This window comes from Micrasema longulum, unplaced genomic scaffold (assembly GCF_059751315.1).
Source record: "Micrasema longulum isolate JH-2025_06_02 unplaced genomic scaffold, ASM5975131v1 h1tg000328l, whole genome shotgun sequence".
Lineage (NCBI taxonomy): Eukaryota > Metazoa > Arthropoda > Insecta > Trichoptera > Brachycentridae > Micrasema > Micrasema longulum.
In genome coordinates, this window is record NW_028277532.1 from 439,629 (window position 1) to 464,332 (window position 24,704).

The 24,704-nt window shown below is 30.3% G+C and overlaps 1 protein-coding gene across 2 annotated transcripts in view; it reads left to right on the top strand.

The window, feature by feature from the left end:
- The window catches only part of LOC148282450 (uncharacterized), a 65,865-nt gene extending 42,896 nt beyond the window's left edge, over window positions 1-22,969 (top strand). For both annotated transcript variants that reach the window (XM_088225082.1, XM_088225081.1), the window contains exon 2: window positions 20,677-22,969. In XM_088225082.1, the coding sequence (XP_088081208.1) occupies window positions 20,677-21,936 (1,260 nt within the window). In that variant the 3' untranslated portion in view covers window positions 21,937-22,969. The remainder of the gene's footprint in view (window positions 1-20,676) is intronic.
- The last annotated feature ends 1,735 nt before the right edge of the window (window positions 22,970-24,704 follow it).

The following is a 24,704-nucleotide window of genomic DNA, read 5'->3' on the forward strand; positions in this document are numbered from 1 at the left end:
ATATTTATGCACTGTGAATCTGTAGCTTTTTTTTCTATTAAATCTGTTTTCTAACTTGACTTTAAAAAAAAAAATATTTTGTTGGTTAGTTGGAAGAAATTGGCGATTAGCAATAAGCCCGCCAATGTACAATTAATAATATGTACCATAAGTAAAAAAAAACAAAACATTCACCATTCTGCCTATGTTTAAACATCCTCATCTCCTCAACTCTACCATCTAGATGTATATACACAGGCAGAATGATGAATCAACAATGTTTTGCGTTTGTCCAAATTTTTGCAGACAAAAACTGGATTCAACCCCCTAGGGAGCTGTTAATATAAACGTATTACAACAGTAATGAAGAAATTTTACAGAAGGGAATATAGAAGTCTAGGCATCCACAGGTTTTATGACTTGTCATTGGCTAGTTTAAGTGGACACTTTACACACTGCGTAACATTCACCATTTTGCCTATATTTGAAAATCTACATTATTTCGACTCTTCTATCTGTGGACGTTTGTGAAGTTAAAGAGCTAAAATCTTTATTGTTGCGGGTGAGACTTATTTGATTGATTAAAACAAAAATTTGGACTATTAATTAGATACTTCGTCTTTAGATGAGTATCAATGAACCTTAGTTTAGTATTAAGAGGCGTAATCTGTCAGTCTAAAAGCATTTACATTTTAGTTTTTTTAAACTTTTTCGTATATTTTTTATCAGGTAAACCTTTAAAAATATTGTTTGAATATAATGTTAATTTAATTATTTTTTTAACTACATAAAAGTTTAAAGTGACTAATACTTTTAGAAAAAAGGTCTCATGTATTCTCTTACGTTTAAGAAAATGCGGCCTTGTTACGAAAACATAAATAATACTTTTGAAGACATGAAGCATAACATACGCATTTTCTACAATAATTACATATCTGTTCACATAGAGAAAGCCCTAACACGTTTTAACACCGGAGAATTAATTTAATACCATACATAAAAATCTGGTAAAAAATATTTTCTATATTACGTAATGTGCGCTGAACTGAGAACTTATTTACTTTGGCCATTTTACCGTGAGAATTAAACAAAAAAACGTCAAGAAAAACTGAATTAGTTGAATTCGAACATTCTGGGTCAAGGTAGATATATTCTGATGGGTAATTATTATACTACGGGCATTTTAATTATGGTTAGTTATTTAAGACACTTTTTACTTTTAACTTTTGGTTTAAATTACATTTTTTAAAATTATTATGACGACTTAAGCAAATATATAACTTTAATAATAAATGAAACAAGAACACATCTATCTAACAAGATTTACATCTGTTGATGGCCTAGTAGTACCAAATTTTAAAAATAAATATGTACAACGTACAATGGATTATATTTTTCCAAAAATATTTTATATGTTATTACTTGACATAAAAACATGTCATAGTAAAAATAAAATTATGTTTTTATTACGTAAGTGGTTAGTAGACAGAACGTTCCTAAATTGATTTATTATTTTTGTAAAACATTTTTTTATTTCTCATTAAATACATTTATAATATTTTCTTAGATTAACCTTTTCTTTTATTTCGTTCTTATTTTACTTACATTTCTTAGTTCTTTATTTTAATAGGTGCTTTTAATTGTCTTTTTTTTCTGTAGATATGAATGGAAATTCTCGATTTACTTTGTTTTATATTTTATCTTGTTTTGATTACATTTATGAGCACACACTATTTAAATATGTGTCTATTATTTTTTTCCTTTATTTAAAATATATTCAAGTAAATTGATATTCTTTAATTTTAATTGTATTATTTTACTCTATTTTCTTACTTTAAATAAATAATATTTCTTTAAACTATTTTTACCTGGTTTTGTTTCAAAGCATCAAAACAAAATTATGTTTGTTAATTATTTTATACGTATACAGTATTATGTCTGTACTTTTTTTATTTGATTATTAATTAAAACCAATGTCTGAGCACCCGACGACAAACTATTAATAAATAGTTTATCGGGAAAAAATATATTTTAATACTTTGTTTTCTTTATAACGTATTAATATTGTAATAATGTGTATATTTTAATGAATAAAGATTATGAAAAAAAAAGTGAACAGTACATAGTTTTAATACATGAAATCCTTTTAAAAGAATGCAAACAATTGACACAATAAAAATGATTATATATTTTGTCATGATTGCAATGCAATGTCTTTATTTACTTTATGGCACATCAAGGGATTTGTAAAAAAACGTAATGATTTATTATTATAAGGCGTAATGTGTGTGCGAAAACTTCATTGTTTATTTGAATATTGATGCATCCACAACGTACAATAATCGACGCAAAACGTTTCGTAATATCGGACTACAATGGAAATGTTCCTTTAATCTTTTTGCAATGAGAAAAGAAACTTAGAAGTAATTCAAACATTGTCTGAAATCGTGGGCTTTATAGTTAGTATAACTCTCACTTTCGTTGCAAAAAATGGTACAGAGTGCAGAAACATCATTATGCATGAAATCTCCTAACTAAGTATTCGCGTTTCAATTGTACCTATAAATCCGGCTATATATACATCCGGTTGTACGCCGTACTCTTTAGATTTTTTTACGACAAATTAAACCGTATTGATACGTAAACTCGTGATTTAAGCAGGTAAGTACTGTATTATAATCTGATGCTTACGTAATATTGTTTTTTATACATGCGTCAATCATAGTAAAATGTCTGAGAAAGTTAAAAAATATTATTGAATTACGAGCATATCAGTATTCGTATCGTAACAATATTTTGAGTTCGTTTAAATTTTCGTATACAAGGATTTTCAAGATACGCAGATTTCTTATTTATTATTTTTAATTATTTCCATATTTTGTATTAGTTTATATTTATTTCCTCTTCCTGTTTTTTCAATTTTCTCTTCCTCCTCCGTTTTTCTATCCCATTTCCTTTAACTTCTGGTAAATTGAACGTTTTTTATATTATTGTTTCTATGTGAAACTAGTAATGGGAACTTAAGCCCTATCGAAAATTGGATGCAAAAAATGTTTTCTTATGCGATTTTAGATTATACCCCAACACCTTAGATATAATGCTTTCATGCACCGATAATAATTTATGAAAATGTTTGATGTTAGTTTAACTGGTACCATGTGGTTTAGTGGTTAAATACAATAATTTAATAACGTTTAGTAAAATGTTTGACCACAAAGTCAATTCTTTAAATATTAAAAATATTATATTTCTTTCAAGCATAATTCCTCATTGCCGTGTTTTGGAGGACTTGAATTTTTTTTAACATCCCTTTCAATACGTAAAAAAATAGCAAGAAACGAATAATTTATATGAATTACATATATAAATAACGTTTTAGAGGTGGAAGTGTGGACGTCTAGGTTTTTACATAAATTATAAAAACACCTGAAAATATCTATCAATTTTAAACCTCTTCTTGGAAGAGTTTTTATTCTTCCAGACAATCGGGCTGCTCTAAAAGCACTGAGTTCTATCAAAATAAATTTTAAATTAACCTTGGAATGCCTACGGGTGCTTAATTGTGTCGGTGAGAGTAACAGATTGACAATAATTTGGGTACCTGGACTCTCAAACATCGACGATAACGAGGCAGCTGATGAATTGGCAAGGCTGGGAGCTGAGTCAGCCCAATAGGCTCTAAGCCCCCACTGAAGGTTGCCCAAATGTGCTTCTCTTAACGAATTTAAGTCAAGTGCCAGGAAGCAGAGCGTAATGCTTTTGCAAAAAGTACCTGGTCCATACCGTGCGAAAAAACTTGACAAAAAGTACTCGCAAAGGTTTGCCTTCGACCTAATAAAGCTCAACTAAAATCAAGTGGGGGTTATTACTTAAAACTTCTCAGGACACCGTAGATTGAACAAACACTTTGCTAAAATGAATTCTTCTGAAACTTCTAAAAGTAATTATAATTATAATAATAAAAATACTTAATAGTTTTATTCCACTTTTATTTAAAAATTTATTTTTTTAAATTTTTTACCAGTGACCGGGTTTCGTCGTGACCGACACCCAGTCTGACGATGTCGGTCACGACAAAACCCGGTCACTGGTAAAAAAAAAAGAAAAAACAAATATAAATAAAAGTGAAATAAAACTATAAAGTATTTTTTTAATTATAATTAAAATGCAGTTCCACCAAGAAATGTCAGTAGAAAAACTCAATATATTCTAGAAGTAAGTTCTGCAATGCAGATGAGGAAACTCCTATACACATTATATGTGAATGTGATGGTTTACATCATTAAAGAAGCCTCATCTTCAAGGGACCACTGGTTAAACCTGAGGATGTTAAAGAGCTTGACCCTTACCTAATACCTCAGTAGATTGAACAAAATAAGAACTCTCGTCTTCTACGCAGTCGCCAGGATCTTTATATACCTAGGCTTAGAGGGCGAGAACTATTCACGGGATTTGTCACAATAGATCTTCACAGGTTGCAGTGACGTCTAGAGCTTGGAGAGCACTGATCCCCTCCTTAGAGAATAAAAATAAGAACTTGGACCAGTTGGTTCGAGCCTAGCCTTTTACCATGCGCGCCTCACCCAGCTTTTTTATAATTTTTTTACGCCCCCCCTGTCATCATTATTGATTTGAAGGAAATTGAATAAACGATTCGTCAAATGACAGATCTGATAAATAATCAATTTACAACATAATAATTAGTGCTCTGGGGCTGCACTTCATTAACAAATTGGTACCACGTTCACAGAGATAGGTAGTTGAGAATGGAAAAAGGACACGCAGTGCTACTTTGTCGACAATAGGATAAATGGCATAATTTTTTTAATGACGTTTATTTTCGGAGTCGGAACCCTGGACAAGTGTTTTCGACTCAATGTCTGTTCTCAGGTAAAAACCCTCAAAAAAGAAATCTAGTAGAGATAAACTGACCTGTGTCCAAAATATGAATGCTATCTTAAGCTGTACTTATTGAGACGGCGCACTTAACTTCTATTCTATTTTTATTAACCTCGGTATGTTCTACCAACTTCATCTCGACGTCATATGATCGAATCCAATCAATAAATGTCCCCGAAAATTTAGTTCGGGTTTTTTATTTCCTTAAAATTTAAAATAGTTTCCTTTTATATTTTAATTAGGCTTCTGTGATAAAAAGCGCCCATTTCAAAGCGATTATAAACCCCAATTCAACCACAAAATGCTCGCTTGAACTTTCTCGACAAGCTCGATTTTTGTATAACTTTTGATAATTACCAAGACGGTATGTTTATCGGTCATCTATATTTATCTACAGGACGATTACAAAGCTGGTTCTTTAAGCGTTTCGATACGTATGGAAGACAGGAAAATAGCTGGAAAAAATATAATAACTAATTTTTTTTTCTAAATCTAGGCGTTCGTTTTCAAAACTGACAGTTATGTCGGAATTTAATTCACCTTCAAAATTGAACTATTTCGTTTTCATGTTTTTTATAGGCTTTTAAGAAGAAAAAAAAGCCAACCTCAGAACGCATGGAAGTTTAAAGGAATCGTAATTAAAGGAAAAATTGCTTGGTGGAATAAAATTTTTGCCACTTTTGATGCGTAGATATGCATATTTTTTAGCTATTTATTCATTGATTACTTAATAAGGCTTTTCAGGCTGCTATGTCAAGCCATAATAATTAATAATAAAAAATACATGGTAAAATAAAATAAAGTAAAATTATAATGACATATGATGCAATAGAATAAAAATCCAGAATAACAAAGTATGAATAATAAATAATAAAACTCCAAAGAAGAAAATGTAAAAAAATATCAGATATAAATATTAAAATACTAATTATACAAGTTTAGTTTCACACCTAATCAAATATACAAAATAATAGTATCATTGAATTCAATAGAAAAAAAAACCTTATTGAAATGATAATTGAAATTTGGTTTCTAGAATCTCACTCTTTACTGTAGTAAGAAATGAGAGTAATAAAAAATATGGCAAATAACAGTAAACACTAAATTAAATAATACATAAATACATAGCGAAAAAATATAAAAATATCAATATATATTTTTATATATATTTTTTTTTAAAGTATGGAAGTAAGGCAGATTGGTCAATTTTCGCTAATTTATGCAATATTTTTTTTAATACAAATATAACACAAAATTAAATACGACAAATGAAACAATATTTTGAAAACAGATTTTTACAATTCTCGTACATATTGTTAATATGGTTAAAATATGTAAACACTTATGTTAAACAATTTTGACACAAAAATGTCGAAACTAAGATAATCGTTTTTAAATGTACGTACGATACATATTTCTAGAACAAAAAAGTGCTGTGTTAATTAAGATGAATTTGTAAAAAAAAAATGGTTCTTGCAACACCGGTATACCTCTTAATTATTAGTAACTTTACAAAGAATATGTTTCACACATTTTTTAATATCGTCTGAAACTAAGATGTACATAATGTAATAATTTATATAATGCATGTGATGTAAATTTATCCATGCAATGTGGAGTAAAAAATATACGAGTGTAAGATCACCTTGGAATAAAAAAATGGTTTTTAACACATTTTTTTAGTGTTACTAGTATGAGAATTTATTGAAATTTAATCATTAACATATTACTACAAAATTAAGAATATTTTTGAGAAGTGAATTGAAGTTAAGGCATCTACTGCTTATGACCTGTCATCGAATGGGTAAGAGGCCACTTAACACATTATGTAACATTCATAATAATTTTTTTATTTTTTGAATTCATTTGAAAATTAATCTATTAACCCTTACGGATTATTACATTTAGGCTCTATTTTTATTTTATTTTTTACATCTTTTGAAAAGTTTGTCTGAGTTTTTTGTTTAGTTTTGTCTGGTAGTTTATTGTGTAATTTCAGTCCCTGGTTTATTAGTCTCGACTGTCCTTGCCTCGTTGTAGAAGGTTGTATATGATATTTTTCTGATATTCTCGTATTGTGTCCATGTTAACTACCATTTTTTTAAGTTTTAGTTTTTCGTCTACAATTACATCGGTGGTTATTTTATGAATACATTTTAAGGATTCTAGTTTAAAGAGGTCAGTTACATTTAATTGCTGAGTTTGTTTAAAGACTTCTTTAGTTGCTGTTAGTAAGGGGAGGACATATACCTACTAACTATATTTTTTTATTTTGCTGTTTTTGTAGTTTATTTATGTCATTTTGATTTCCTGCTCCCCATAGTTGTTGCATAAAACATATTCAAGTTTTTACATAGGCTTCATTCATAATAATTTTTTCTGTTTTTGGAACAAAGTTTTTTTTTTCTGTCAATATTAAACATTCATATTCCTTTAATTCTTTCAACTATTGATTTTTGTGAAGCTGAAAGCAATGAAGGTGCAAGTTAGGTTCATCTGACTGAATTATTTTGCATACATATTAGGCAACAATTGAAAATATTTTTTATAATTCAAATAAACAATATCTCGAATTTGTCCAAGTAAACAAGGATTGAACTAAACCACTTGAGAATACGATTAAAGTAAGATTAGGATACACCAATTACAACAGAATATTGAGACCATTTTAAAGAAGTGAATATGGATGTTTAGACATTAAAATTGTGTTCTCCTGCATCTCTGTTTTAATATACTAATACTTATGATTTAGGGGGTTAAATTCAGCCCTTGTCTATAAAAATTTGGACATCTCAAAATATTGATTCATAATCTTTGAAAATTAGAATAAGGGTTTGAATGAAATATTACACGACTATGTTTAAAGAGTCAGGTTGTTACATATTAAAAAAAAACTTTATATAAAGGTAGTATGATACAAAGTAAGGAAATCATACGATTGTGTAATTTTAAAAAGCTAGAAAAGTTTTTAAATCGCGTAATAAAAAAAAATGTTCGATGGCAAAATTTTTTTTTTAACCATTTCTTGAATACAATTACTAATAAATTTACCACCTGCAGATTATGCCGTTTGAAATTTCGAATAAACTAGAATATTTGTTCTCATACAAAAACAAAATATTCAAGTAAAATTGTTCAAAGGTTTGAAGATAATTAATTCAATAGGAACGTTTTTAAAGAAAAAACTTACATATTGATTTTTAAACAGAAAAAACAATATTTTTGATATGTCTAAATGTTTGAAGACAGGCTGAATTTCCTCCCTAAGAAGTTATTAAGAGAAATAAAAGAATTAGAATTGACACTCATTTTTCGTATTTTCATTAAATTCTAAGTTAAATTATGCCATCAATAAAACACACTTGTATAACATTATGCATGTTGAACACTTAACGAGTTATATAATTAAACTTAACATAAATGCTATCTAGAAGGCAAAGAAAATAAACCAGTAAACGTTATTTTCACTTGTACAATTTGTTATTATTTAAAAAAGAAAGTAAACATTTTGTATGCGTAAGCGATTACAATAAAATTGGTCTAAGCGTTTTAAAATGATCTTATAAGAAAGTTTTTTTTTCTTCCTAAATATGCAATATCAACTTCGTTGATTACAAATAAGACTCATTTATATGATATGTGAAGTAACAGGTGCATACAAAAAATGCATTTTCATTCTGTCAATTTTTATAATATTTTGAGTAATCTCACTTTGCCTTTATCTGAGAGCTCTTCCAACCTCTATCACAACATGGACTATCTCTTCTCTTCACTGTAGTAACGAGAGAAACCTTTTAATACCCCTTCACCGCTTTAATTTTCTCGTCTCCTCTTTCACAGTAGTAGCTGCCCAATTGTGGATCTGCCCACGAATGTTCGAGACTCTCCTTTTTTATTTATATTTGAATCAAGATTGAAACGTCACTATTAAATGTTTTAGTTGTTCTTTGTTCCTTCCGTTCACCTTTTTTATCCTCTCTTCATAGTAAAAAGTAAATTTTTAGTAATTTTTGGTTTAAGTATTTGTACAACATGATTAGATTCTGCATAGTAACCTAAAACATGTCCATTTACTTGTTATTTTCTCAAACATAATGGGGTTTGGGTAGAGAGGGAGAAATTGTCTTAAGGCAATATGCCCGCTCTTATACGTATAAAAATTGTATACGTATATTGTAAATAGAGTGTTAAATAAATCAATTTGTTTTGGCTCGTGGTGAAGTGATTAACGTGTTTGCCTACAATGCAACAAATTTTGGCTTTGATTATCAACTGAATCCAAATAAAATGTGTAGTTTAAGTGATTTCTGTTCCCGTGTCCGGGTGAAAAAATTAAAGCTCAGTGTTTGAAATAAAATCAGAATCAAGGAGGAGTGTTTTTGACTCCATGGCTTCTCTCAGGTAAATATGATTTTTAAAAATCAAGTAGAGATAAGTTCACCTTGTAGGGTAATGATTGGCGGTTTAATTTTTAGTTATCTCAAATTTAACCACGGTGTATTTTGTTAAGGAAATATAATATTTTCAACAAAAATTCAAATTTCGTTGATTTATCTTTAAAAAATGTATTACTCATTTCAAAAAACATGTTTTAACGTACATATCCAGTGATGTAACATAACGCTCTTTATACTAATAATTAAAAATTAAAAAATATAAAGTAAACAATGCTTTGAGTATGTCCAAATGTTTGTAGATAGGCTGGATTTCCTCCCTAAAGAGTTATTTACATCTTAATTTGTTGCAACAGAGGGGGGAAATATTTTGGGAAGAGAATGTGGAAGTCTAGGCATTTACAAGGCTGTTGACCTAAACAAGCCAATGATAATCTCTCTCTGTAGCAATAAATTTAGAAAAATAACTTAAAATAAATAACAATTACACATAATACAATATTCAAATAAACAATCCAAATAGAAAAAATAACATGAAATACTTTAAATAATTATTACATCATGATAAAATATTAAAAATAATAATACAAATTATACTAAATACTTAAAAAAATACAAACGTAAATCAGATACATTTAGTTACAAACATAAACCATCATAAAAAATAATAGAATCATGAAAATTAATAGAATATAACAAAAACATCATCATCATTCCCAAGCGCTCTAAATTTTTTTTTTTTTTTTAGTTTACCAACAAACGTGTAACAGACGGTTTCGGTTAGCGCAAGCAATTCTCAACCCAAGTGCCTACGGCCCGTAGTATTGCTGTAATATGTAGCTAACTTCGTGATCAATAATCATTTAATGGTTTTTCTCCGTATGGACGACTCTATAAGGTTATTACTCTAAGATTTAAACCATGTTTAGTACAATATATCATGAGACATAGCTCTAATTGTAGGCAATTCCAAAGCGACTACTTTAAAAATTTTTGCATTGACAGGTGCCTCGCGTGATGCAGTTGGTTAGATATTTTTTCGTTAATTGGTCTGGTTGTTGTAGTAAAATTTTTATAACTTCCTTGTACATTCTCTCTTTCCCGCCTGACAAGGTTCTAAAATAGAGGCTTAGCGAGTTATTTTTAAAAAAAAGGGTTTAATGAACTACTACAAACTAAAGATAAGATGCTGTTGGATGTATATTTGAATATCGCAAATCATTCAATTGATTTCAATTAATCTTATTCAAATCGGGTAATTTGACAGATGGTAAACGATTTCGCTAGAATTTATTTGCGTGGTTGATGAGTTTCAATGGTTGTTCTACAGTATGTTTAAATAGTTAGTAAATTAAATATTTAGCATGTACTTAAACATATATAAAAACATATTTATTAATCTAAACAGTAGAAAAAATAATAAGCTTCCCATCACTCTTTTTTATACTTTAAGAGCTTTTCTCTATTATTTAATCTCCAAATGAAAAAAATAAATTAGAGCAATAAAAAAATAAATTTTGCTTTAAACTTTTGCATTTCAAGGCAGATTGAGTTTTACTTCTTATACGCATTTAATGATAGGTTAAAACGTTATAATTTAATTACTTTGCCAAACCTGCAGAAATTTTCAGATATTATGTGCCTCCATAAAGTTATACATTTACCCATAGACGTACTAACCCTACTTTAAAAAATATTTTTTTAACACCAAGTAGAGCAACACACCACCTACCTTTTTTTACCAATCTTCAAATCAAATATCAGTTTCCACTCACCCTTACCAAGAATTAAATCGTTTTTATAAAATTCATAAGGGGTTGGATGTCTTTGAGGAGTTAAGACATTTATTTAAAAAATAAATTGTCGAAGGCCATTATAGGTTAAACAGGGATATATCACATTCTACGAACACCAATAAAAATAATTAGTTGTATTTTCTAAATCAATATGGATATTTTGGAAAAAGTGTTTTCATACATTATTTAACAAATCTAATTGTTAATACACATGTCTTTACCAAAACGCGACATATTTCACCTTTACAGTTGTAAATATGTTTTATTTAAATTTAAACGGTCACAAACAAATTGTAAAATTTAACTGAATCAGGATGAATAAGGGGCGTGGCTAATGCAATGGACCGTTTTCGCGGGAATTTCAAATAAAAATAAAAAACATTTATTTATTTATTTTAAAGAAACAAACAGTCAACAATGATATAGTAACATAAAAAAAAATACAGTTTAAAGACAGACGAGCAAAGTTTCTAAATAAGAATCATACATAAGAGTATTATTAAAATGTGTTACAACAAAATTTATGTGTATTTGTATGAAAGTAAGTAAGTTTATATGCTTCTAATAAGCAGTAAAAAACATTATTTTTTTACTAAACAGTATTTTATAGACCCTTTTATTAATATTAAATTTAAAAAAATATATAAGTGATTTTTCCCAATTGTGTTTGTAGCTAAATCTATTCCTAAATATTTTGCGTCTTCTGTACTGGGAACTCGTGGGCTGGATGCCAGTTTTCTCGATAATGCAGAGAAAAAATGAAAAAATATACATTCTGCATAGCAGACTAGTCGACAGACTTCTTGCGACTAGGTCAGCTACATCTACACCGATATGAAAGGTCATTATACCTGTATGCAAGCAGCGCACTGAATTCGTTGAACGCGCATTTGTCGTCCCAGGTCCCTTAGCATGGAATGCTTTCCCAGCATAGATAAGAAACTGCGAGAGTGGTTTAAAAAAAAAATACTTAAAATATCTTCTTTAAACCATTTAAATAAATAAGAAGCATATGATAAAAACATGTTATTTTTTCTGTAAAGATTTACATAAATTTTAAGTTTAATAAAATACAATATTGCACATAATTACTTTTGTAAAGCGCCCTAGAGGGTCTTGAGGTATTATATTACAAAAAGCGGCGCTAAATAAGTTATCCATAATAGTAATAATATGAAAATCTGAATGCCGACCTCACTTCCTCTACAAACATACATTTTCTCATGTGCGCACGCCGATTATTTCAATTTTCGACAGCGAAATCTGTTTGAAAAAAAAGATTGATATAGCGTTCTATCCTCTCTACTGACCTTTGCGGGAAAATAGCGTGATATTTTGTTATTTCGTTGTTTTTTCTTGTGTTTTTTTTTGTTTAGTAAAATAATGCTTTGGTATAAATTTAAAAATGTGATCCGTATCGTGGTCAAATGGTCTCAGCGTGTTTGCCTACTAAGCAATAGTTCTCGAGTGCAATTTCCGACATGGTTGGCATGATTTTTTTTTATAATGATTGAATTATGCTTTAATTCTAGAATATTTCATAGTCCCAGCACTAAAACCTGAAGCGTAAGACTATTAATCTTATCAGCATATGATAAAAATGATAGAAAATGCAGTGCTCAACGCACCATTAAAAATACACCACAACAGACTCAATTACAGTTGTGAATTACTGCAAAGAGCACCCAAGCTTGAGAAAAATCACATTTATTTTTCGTGTTTTCACTGAGTATCGAACCCGGAGCCTTTAGTGCGTAAATCAATCTTATTAGCCATTACACCACGGAAACCACAAAAAAGACAATAAAAAACGTTATTTTTCTTTTTATAGTAGGAATGCGCTTTGTAACTGCAAGACATATTGTAATCTCTACTTCTGATGTACAGCGTCTTTGATGTGATTTTTACAAAAATTTGGCATGATAAATCATTCATGATTATTATCCCATTACAGTTTAAAAGTGATAGTAAGTATATTTTTCATATAGCCTGTAGCTAGTGGCCAAAGTAATTTCATCCACTTGTTCCTCTCGTGTCATAAGGTGAGCAGAACTACCTGTAATTTAAGACTCACACCACTTTCGCTGAAGTAAATAATGATGATAAAATACCTAGTATAATGCCTTGGCAATGTTATGTAGTCCATATTGCATTACGTCAGTGGGAAGCCAAATTGCCCTAAGTCCTAGAATAAAATTAGACGAAAAAGCCAAAGAATTCTAAGCGGTTTAAGCGTTGTTAGCGTCGCGTCGTCGCGTCGGCGTCGTTCAACGTCCAAAACCATCAATAAACCAATTAAAAAAATATTTTTTTTGTATAATTACCAATATGGAAAAATCAATAAGCAAATAATAAAAATAGTGTTGGTTAAAAATATAATAATTCCTTTAATCTACTACGTCTTTCTGGTTATAGACTTCTCTGGATTGTGAGTAATCTGCCTAACTAGATACAACCTATTTTAAGGCAGACATTTTATATGCAGCGTAAAATATGACTACTTACTAGTGTATTTAATATACAGATTTAATTCACTGGTTTGCAAAAAAAATTTTTTGAGCCCTGACACTATTTCTGGTAATTTTTATGTAAAGTGATTTCCTGGATCCGAATATAACCCCCGTTTACCCCCATAGTGACCCCCATAGACCGGTGGGTCTCGATTAATTAAATCAGCTGAACACTCTTCATCTTCGGTGGATGTATCATTTGATGGTCTAGTAGCTCAATCACAAATAACTATCGACGCGCTTAAAACATGCTAAGCAGTTGAGCGATCACAATGAACATGGTTAAGTTATCGCAGTTGCAAGTCAACACGCGTGTGTAATCTCTCAGTCAACGCTCATGTTGGTTTGTTTTTTGTTTTCTTCGTAAATAAATGCAGTTCATTGGCGAAAATTCGGCATTTACTATAAAAAATAATACAATATATTGCACTTGCAAAATAGTAAGGTGTATCTAATACAAAAAAGTGAAAATTAAAATACAATTGCTATGGTTACTGCTTTTCTTGACATTTGGCTTGCCAACTACCGGCTAATTGCAATAAATAGCATGATAAGTAATAAATAAACAAACAAAAAAAGCATTTTTGGAATATTTTCCATATTTACACTGGTGAAATTCAAATATGTGATTTGTGTAGCAGGATTATTTGTCGCAAATTGTAAATATTTTGACATTTAATATTAGGTGTTCACAGATGTTCCATTGTGATCGCGAATACGATAAACAACCATGGTGAGAAATTGTTATCACGTTGCTTATTAGCACGTTGATAGTTTTTTGTGATTGAGCTGCAGGCCGTGGCTTAATGTCGGTGATGGGGGGGTCAAAACAGGTGAGATGGGTTCCATCGAAAACTGTGGGTAATGGGATAAACGGGGGTCATATTCAGATTCAGACTATATTTTTACTTTTTTTGTAAAAATAAATATTTTTTATATTTTGGAGACCATTTTTAACGAGTTGTATATTACTTACTATTAACTACGAAAATGGTCAGTGGGTAGAGGGTTTGGAATTACATACCTCTGATCGATGAGTACAGGTTTCTAGTCACGGGACCATAAAGGAATTAAAGTTTTTTAATTTGAAAAATAAACGTTTGCCTTATTATGAATTACACATTGTTGTCAATCATAAATGACGGTACTAATTGCAAACCCGGCAAAATCCATCTTTCTTTATTTTGAGCAAATCACAAAAACCTGATACAATATTTAATTTCAACCTTTTTTTAAAATTGATTTTTAAAATTATAATCAGAAAATATTTTATACGTAAGCAGTGATGACATAAGCATGATTATGTCAAGAAATAGAAGTGAAATAATAAATTTAATTTTATACATTACCAACTTTGCAATACTCAAGTAGAGGTTGCCATGTTTGCACCAAAGCCGATAATTTAAAAGCCAAGTCTTACATTAGAATTAATAAGTATTTTTAACTGACAATGTTAAAATTATTGTAAAAAAATGTATTCTGAATAAGTTTCAATTAATATCTTTTTTTTTTTTTAATTTTGGATTTTGCCGGGTTTGCAAGTAGTACCCTCAAATGGCCGTCTAAGGAAAAAAAAATATATTTTAATTTTTTAAAAGAAAAAGAAATATTAGCGTTCTTATAATTTACCCAAATATTTCAATTTTGGTGACCATTTTCAACGAGTTGTAAATAACTCACTATTAGAAAATGGAAAGCAAGTTGGGGTAGAGTGGGGTTCGAACCTCGGACCTCTGATCCGTGAGTCCGCAACACTAGCCACGGGACCACAACCCGATTAAATAATGAATACTGAGAATTTGTGATTCGGAGTCGGCAATACCAGTACAGGCCCACAGTCTGCAATACTTTTGCTTTACAAAAATCAACAGACGGAAGTAATAAGAAAATATGTCTTTTCCAAAATAGGCAGAATAGTAAATGTAATAATGTGTTAAAATAATCACACAAATGCCTTGACATCCATGTTACCTTCCGTAAAATGTTATCCATCTCTGTTGTAATATGTTAAATTAAAACGTTACATAATATGTTTGTTTATGTACAACAATTTTATTAAACTTTTTTGATGATATAAAATAAAAATGCCGAGATCATCATTTTGACAGTTGTAGTCACATTATTTTTGCACCATTTTAATTTCAGCATATAGACTTTTTATATAATTTATATTTACTTTTGACTACTCATGTATTTCTTACGTGAGGTGAGTATATTAAATGTAGACAAATAGTTGATTATCTTGTATAACCTCGGGTTAATTTCTTGTGTGTTATTAACAATTTCACTAATGGCGGAAGCTTATTTCAAATGCGATTTTCGCCCGTTATAAATAAGATCGTCTTTAGTACCATTTATAATGAATATTATTTCACCTGTAGTTTGTTTTTAATTTAATTTTTAATATACGTGTAAGTTTGTATTTCAAAATTTTGTTTTTAACTATTATTTTCTTGTAAAATACAAAACGCACAAAATAATATGTAAAATGTATCTAGAATAGATTTTAAGAGATAATTTATCCACCAATGGCGTATCCTTTTGTTTATTTTATTGATAAATAAAGTTGTGTCCACTTAGAACGGCATGTAAGATTTGACGAAAAAAAAAATTGTTTTTTTATTTTATTTTTTATTTTTCAATCATATAACACAAAGTATAATACATTGAATTAATTCCCAGGAGTTACAATAACTCAATTCTGGACATAAATAATATTAACATTTTGAAAATAACACATATTGAGAACAACATGTAAAATTTAAATGTAAAATGGTACCTATTTATATTTCAGTTAAGTGCCGAATAAATCGTCGTTTATTGTAAAGCATAGTATTAAAAAGAACAAACAAAACCATCTCGCCGTTTTTTCGTAGGAGTAGGCAGAAAGGATAAAACGCCATATCACTCTATATTTGCATACACACCTCGCTTCCTCTACATTCATACATCTTCTCATGCACGCACGCCGATTATTCCTACTTTTGACATGTCCATCTTCGAGTATTTGATGGACTTGATCGTGTGATGTCTTTCTCGGCCTTCCTCGTTTTCTGCATCCATCAACATTCGCATCGTAGATCCTTTTTGCCGTTCTTTCGTTGTCCATTCGCTCTACATGTCCAAACCAACGCAGCACCCCTTTCTTGATTCTGTCGATAATGCATATCTCAGCCTTACACAGTTCACGGATCTCGACATTTGTGCACCTATCAAAAATATTTAATGTTTAAAAATATACAAATAAGTAGAATTAAATTAAAATTATAGTATAAGCAAACATATTGGGCATTGTATATTCTAACTAGGTATAGTAAATACCTGTTCAAAGGTAGACAGCATTAAAAATATTAAAAAAAAAAAAAATTTTTTTTTAACAATGTCTAAAGATAATCATTACAAACTTGAAAAATATATAAAAATAAAAAAAATCTTACAAAAAATTATGGAACCATAAAAAACAAAACTGTCAAAGTATATGTAACTAAAAAGTATAGTAACGAAGTTCCGACCATTGCCGATCATTGCCGTTCATTGAATTTCGGGAAATAAGCATTTTTTGTTTGAAAAAAATAATAAAAATTGACTCAATAAAAGTTTTCCAAAGAGTTTTTATTTTATTATTAATAACTCAAAAAAAAAATCACGTATATCCCTCTACGTGGGCATGATTCAATTGTCTTTCGCAGGAGTAATGAGCATTTAAAAATCCTTAAAAGCACCTGATTTTATCTGTCGTCTTCAGACAAACGTACGGTATGCAAATATGATAACTATTATTATAAAAGCAAAATAGGCCGACACAAATTATTTTTTTCTAAAAAAAAAAATTCAAATTTCTAAGCTGACACAATTTTTTTTTTCTTTTTTTTTTTCCAAAAAAAATATAAAATAATCTGCTCAGTTTTGGGGTACGGAGAGCGAGATTTTAGTTAGACATTATCAGTCTGACGTGCAGTTGTCTTTTTTACACAGTAATCTGCGAGAGATTGAGAGTAAAACTATAATAAAATACTTTATCATGAAACTGCTCCTTCGCCGCATATCCTCTCATAAGAATGTACATTAATAATCAATTGGTGCACCAATGCCGAGCCTTATTTATTTTAAAGAAACAAACAGTCGAAAATGATTTAATAACATTTTTTAAAAAATACAGTTTAAAGTCAGACCAGCAAAGTTTCTAAATAAAAATCATACATGTTACTAAATTGTGTTTATGTGTATTTGTATGAGAGTAAGTGTAGATGTGTGTTTATGTGTATTAGTGTGTACTAGTTATGCTATGATAAAGGAGTAACGATTCCGTAAAGTTTTTCATTTATATTTTCGTTTTTTTGTACACATTTTTGACCAACCCTTCTATTGACCGGTCGTTTTTTGGTTGGCTGGATGATATTTTTTTAAGCAATAAGTTCGCTAAAGTACTTTTTCTAAGTACTTGAAGTATTAAATAAATTGATAAAGCTATGGTTTCCCAGGAAAGCGGTGCCATTATCTAGCGGCCGTACTCTGATGAGGGGAGGGGGGGGGGGAAATAAACGGCTGTCTTAACGGTGTTCAGAGATATAAACTAAGAGAAAACGGTGTCGTTATCTGGCGGCCGTTACAGCTTATCTGTCAAAAAATTGCGCCCGTGATCTGTCATCTTTTCCAGTTGTCATAATGAAGAATCAATTACGTAGAAATAACATAATTATAAAAAATATTTTTCAATAGAAAAGCTTATAATTTTTATTTATAGAAGTTAATAATTTTTTTTCTTGTAACAAATAAAAAAATGAAACATTAAATTAATTTGTCTGTAATTTTAACATAATACGTGTTATGATTCATATCATTAATTGTAGTGCTTTCGCAATTATAGATTATGCAGACAGGGTATAGTCTAAGCTTATAACCGAGTATATATAATAAAATATACTAAAACGTATCTGATATTTTAAGTGCTGCTTAATATTTCTACATAATTGGGGACCGTTTTAACAAAGCGAAATATCTGCAAAATGTACATTTTTCAGGATAAGGTTTTTTCATGTTAAAAATAAAACTAATACGATTTTTAATAAAAGAAAAAAAGTTTTATAGATATATAAAATCCTTACACATGTATTAAAAATCAATAATGTAGAATAATTAAGATTATTTATAAAAATGTTCTAAATTCACGAATTTTCACATAAAAGAAATATTTACATATTTTTGTGATAGGAATGTATGGAAAATTGATTTATGTTTGGAATTAAATAATTTTACTTTTGCATGAAATCATTTTAAACTGATTTTTTGTAAAATTATATGTCTAATGACTTATCTAAGTACCTATGTAAATATACACATTTAGATATTTACCTCCTATGTATTTTTTACATACATATTAGCACAAATAAAGTGATATTAAAGTATTTTCCAAATAATATTATTTTATTGTTATTATTATTATAGTTCTTTTTTCTTGGCCGAAATCATATTTTGTTTGAAATTTTTTTTCGATTTTGAAAAACTTAAAACCTAAAAAAATATGTGGATATTTCGCTTTGTAAAAAATCACGAAATTTAAACCGCTGCAACTTCGCATATATATCGTTTTGTAAAATTTTTATTTCACCAATCGATAAAGCTCACATGAAAGAACCTATTTCAATAAAAAACGCATTTGGTTTTTTTGTAGAAATTTCACTTTGTGAAAACGGTCCTCAATTGTTGTTTCAACTGTGCTCTTTTTCAGTTTTTTCCTTTGCATCATATAAAACTTCATGATTTTCAACCAAATCAATCAATATTTTGTCAATTTATATAGTTCACATCACATTTGCATTCATTTTGACAGGCAAAAATGTTCACCGATAAAAACTTTTCGAAAACGGTTCGCACCGTTATGACGGCCATCCTGCAAATGGCGGCACCGATGTTTGACGTTCAGCTCACAATCAACGCTCTCTCGGAGACCAGTGCCATTGATTTGTAAAGACATCACTCTCTTAGGAAACTATGGCTTAAGTCTAAAATAATACAAAATGCACACAGATATTTGTAATGCAGAAATACAACAAAAAAGTCATTGATCTAGAATCTATTCTTGACTAAATTATAAGTGCAGTCAATGACATTGCTAAAAAATGGTTAGATCGAGAACCAGATCTTGATCACTATCAATAATGGCATATCTTTTTATAGTGATAAATTGTATAGTGAGCATTTCCTACACCCAGGTGCAAATAATGCATGAGAGTTATTCCAGTTAGTCGACAGCCGGTTTATCAAACTAGTATTAGGTACTGCAAAGATGAATGTATAATAATTCAGTGATTTCGTAATGCGAATGAACATCTAATTAATTTTAAAACACTTTCTTTTCTACAATTTATGGAGTAATTTTAAAGCTATATGTTCTGCGTTCGCAAAGTATTAATCCGAGGCGTTTTTGTACATTCTAGAATCTAGATCTATCTACAACTCGATTGTTTACGCGTAAACTTGATCGACGTGACTCAGAACCGCTTTCTTCTTAGTGAACTTTTACTAAACAACTTAATCTTGCAAGGGCATTGATACCAAAAAGTAGTGCAAAAAGTTATCCGAAGGATTAAATCAAACCAGTTTTATGAAGTATTACAAAAACTGGCTTGTAAAATAAAGGAAACACTCTTAGAATAATCAATTAGAAATTGGTTTTATAGCCGTCTATGAAATACGAGTTATTGTACATTTAAATATAATGTTCTTATATGAATCGGCTACGATGATTTTATACTTCTTTCACAAGATTTTCCTTAAATAAAATTAATGACATCCGATCAACATGTCGTAACAACTGAAGTACTCGCATATAAACGATGGCAAACAAAAGGCAGAGCACTTTGCTGTTATAAAACTCGATGTTATCATAAAAATTAATTGACATTACTTTCCCAGAAGCGTGGGCTCTTGGTAATTTTCAGAATGGGTGTTCAGTCACTTTTGTTCGTCAAATTGCTGATGCTGAATAACAGATTGAATGCAAAATTAATTTTACAATCATCGTGATTCTACAAAACATATTTTCGTTATTAATTTACTCATTTTAAAATGTCTAATATTCGTGTACTTTTTTTACAGATGGCAGTTCGAGGAGCGATGTTACTGGCGTTGTGTTGTTTGGTCTTAGCGAATGACAAAAAAATCGACTTAGAAGATATTGAACGGGACAATTTAAAAAGTGAGAAAACAACCGAAGAAGAAAAGAGTAGAAGTGAATATTTGAATGTTGAGCAATCGACACAATACGGCACAACTGAATCTGATAAGAATCAATATGCCGTTGAAGAACCAAATCCGACGGAAACGAGTCAAGAAATTTATTCTTCTAAAAGCGTGGTCTATCATCCAACAGTTTCTAAGTATGGTGATGCGGTAAGGAGCCAACAACAAAGTGTTTCTGAATATAGCGGCAATCAAATATCTAATTCCGAACATTACTACCAACAACCTGATATATCAGGTTTGGATAGGATACCCATGGCTTATATCCTTGTTCCTCAGATTTCATCTGCTTCCAATAATATCGCGTTATACTCTGGACAGTATCATGAAAATCAACCGGGCGTGAACTATCAGTATCGCCAAGTTTATCAACCGGTTAATTCGTACGCCAACCAACACGAAGACGTGCAAACGCATTCCACATCTGTGAAGATAGTACATCCAGAATACAGCTCATCTCCAGAAGAAGAAGTCTCTCACGATCACCAGGAATACGTGAGCACAGCACCACAATATCAAGAACAGTCGCAATATTCTGAAACACCACTTGAGTTTCAAAAGTATTCAGCTCTGTCACAGAAGTACACGCCATTTTATGAAGCTCCACGGCAACACCTGTACACTCAAGTTGACTACAAAATAAGTCCCCAGCCAGGCTTTTACAGAAAGCCATCATCTTTAAGATCGCACAGCAAGCCAGACGAAACTCCGAAAGTTCTTCCTCAATATGCCCACAGCGTCTCCAACCCAATATACTCCCATATTTCTGGGAATTTAGGAAAAGATCATTACAAATCCCCGTACAGCGTAACGTACGACGATGCGCATTATGTTCCTCACGGCAATGGTATCGAGCACGACTTTAAACCTATGTACAGTTACTCGTACGGAAGAAAACCGACGTCTTTACTAGATTCGTATATCCCTTCGTCTCTTCAAATCGAATACCTGAAAAGAGGATTAAGCAAGGAACCTCTCGCCACTTATGATCTGATAGCTTCTCAAGGATATAAATACGAAAACGGGTTTACTCCTAATCAAATGTACGCAACACCAGACGGTGGAATAATATACAAAAATTTCAGAAGACACGCGAGAGATGCTCTAAAATCATAAATTGTTGCCATCAATTTTATTAAATAAGAACTTAATCAATTTATTCAACCATCTACTACCTTTCTGATTAGTTTTTCTATAAATAACAGAACGTGACAGACTGTCGCTCGCAACAAACTCACGATCAGGGCCACATTACAATGGGATGTTAACAGTTATATTCAATTTTATCTATAAGGTGAATGTTACACAGTGTGTAAAGTGGCCACTTAAACCAGCCATTGACAGATCATAAGCCCTGTAGATGCTTAGACTTCTATATTACCTTCGCTTAAATGTTCTTCATCTCTGTTGTAGTATGTTAATATAAAGTAGAATTAAGTTTTCTGCATGGAAAATAGAATATGCACACATTTTTTAAAAACATGTTCAATAATAGGTAACTGACAAAGATGCTTTAAAATTTCGTACAAATATACAGAAATTTGTTAAATTCCTATTGTAATCAGGGCCCACGTGCTTTATAACGAACATTTTGGTATTTAGAAGCGAAATTATGTTTATTTTTTTAATATTAAGTTCTGCGTGCCAGTCAAAAAACATTAAATTATTTTGGATTAATTATGTTCTGTTTTTATTTTTTACAAGATGTTTTGTGAAACAATTGTGAAATTTTACATTTGACATTTAAAGTAAGTTTATACCATTAACCTAACTACATATATAATATTATAGTTACCATTAATAATTTGATAATAACTTAATGTATGTATTATTTTTAGTATTTTACCGAAAGGCTTGAAAAATTATTATTGCTTTAATCACTTGGAATCTGTTAATTATTTTGTTTTTGTCTATGATCTTTTGAGTTTGTCTAAATGTTTGTAGACAAGGAAAATATTTTCGCCTTTGTTAAAATAGATTACCTTTGTTTTTATTTAATCTAATGTAAAATTGTGTGTTCATATGATGTCACAATATTAAAAATTGTGATAAATATTTATATTTGATGTTTTTTATTTTGATATTCGTTTTTATTTGCTGTTGAGTATTTATCGTTTGTACATAAACATATAAATAAAGTTTTATAAAATATGTCTATATAACATAATCATTGCTATCTTTTGCTATCCCTATATTATATTTTAAAACGAATTTGATTTATTGTTGGATCACATTCGCTGCTTCACCATTCCACCGGGTAGTGGTTACTGCGTTTGCCTTCTATGCATGAGGTTACGGATTCGATTTCCGGTAAGGTTGATGTAAATTATAAAGTATACGTACAATGCCCTCATAAGCAAAAAGGCAGCTTTTCGACAAAAATCACAAAATGAGTTAAATATGAGGTAATGTTCTACAAGAAAAAACGAACCTTTGATATAAAAAAAAGCATTAAAAAATATTTCATTGAGAAAATTCAAGTTTATAGCATTACTACAGTAACTAGAGATTTATACGCAAAAACTTAATGAAGATATGACACAAACTGGTTTTATGCTTAGAAACAATTGGCATACTTATGATTATTTACAGTTTATAATAATTTGCATAAAGTTGATAAATACTTAAATTTGTCATATCTCAAAATATGACTTTCGCAATAGCTGTAGTCTTGCTTGAGGGTGTAACACCCATCAGTTTATCATTATTATAATACTCGGAGTTCCAATGGAAATCCTTTTTCATGAAAATGGTTGGAACTCATTTAGCACAAAGGCAGTACTTGTAACACGGGACAAAAATAAATAATATAATACCAGAATTATTAAAATACTGCAAGCTGCAGAAGATACTGACTACTTTTCTTAGTAAAATTCATCGCGGACAGTCTGAGAGGTTGATGGTAGTAAAAAAATGGCCAACACATATTATTCTGATAATTTCGCCTGAGTTCGATAGGGATCATGTTAGGATTTTGCCGGTAGTGTCTTGATAATTTGATGTTCCTCTGTGATTTGGTACGGATACGTATTGTTTTTCTTCTGTTTTTACATTTTTTTTTTACATTTTTTTTTTGCACCACAACAGGCCAGGAGGCCTAATTACAGTGGTGAATTACATCACAGAGCACCCAGGCTTGAGAAAAATCACTTTTTTTTTTTTTTTTGTGTTCTCACCGGGAATCGAACCCGGAACCTTCCGTGCGTGGGTCAAGCGTCTTAAACACTACGCCACGGAGGCCGCCAGCTAGCTGTCAGTCTAGCTGTTGCTAGAGTGCATGTTGTATAGGGCAAATTATTCTAATGTTTCCTATATGTATTTGGCTTTTGTGTCGTCGATTGATTTGTTTGCATTACTACGTTCTTCTTCCTTTCCGAGGCGGGATCTGGAGCGTGCGGCCGCTGTCTCAATTAGGAACTAACACTGTATTCCTTCACTGTCATACTGGGAAATTATAAATAGGTGATTGTGCTGACCACGTAAATTTGATTGATCACAAATTGATAATACTGCAGTGAAGGGTACAATAAAAGTTTTTAAAGCTTCTTTGTTTTGTTATTTCCGCGGTTTGACTGTAAAGAAATATTAAATTTTCGCTTAGTTAGTTTAAAAAAAATTGATATTGATATGCGAAACTGAAGAAAGACTCAAGTCTTTATGAACAGTTTCGGGAAAGGGGTGGTGCTTTCATTGTATTCTTGTTTGAAATGTTTTTTTTTGATAGATTCATTTTTAACGTTCGATATTATTTTTAATATTTATCATAGATAGTTCAACGGACACTGTCAAAACTGAGCTAGCAGTCACAATCTACCTATTTTATCACGCTCTATCCAGTAAAAAGTATGTGGGTATTTTGAATATTACCTTTCTTATGGAGCTAT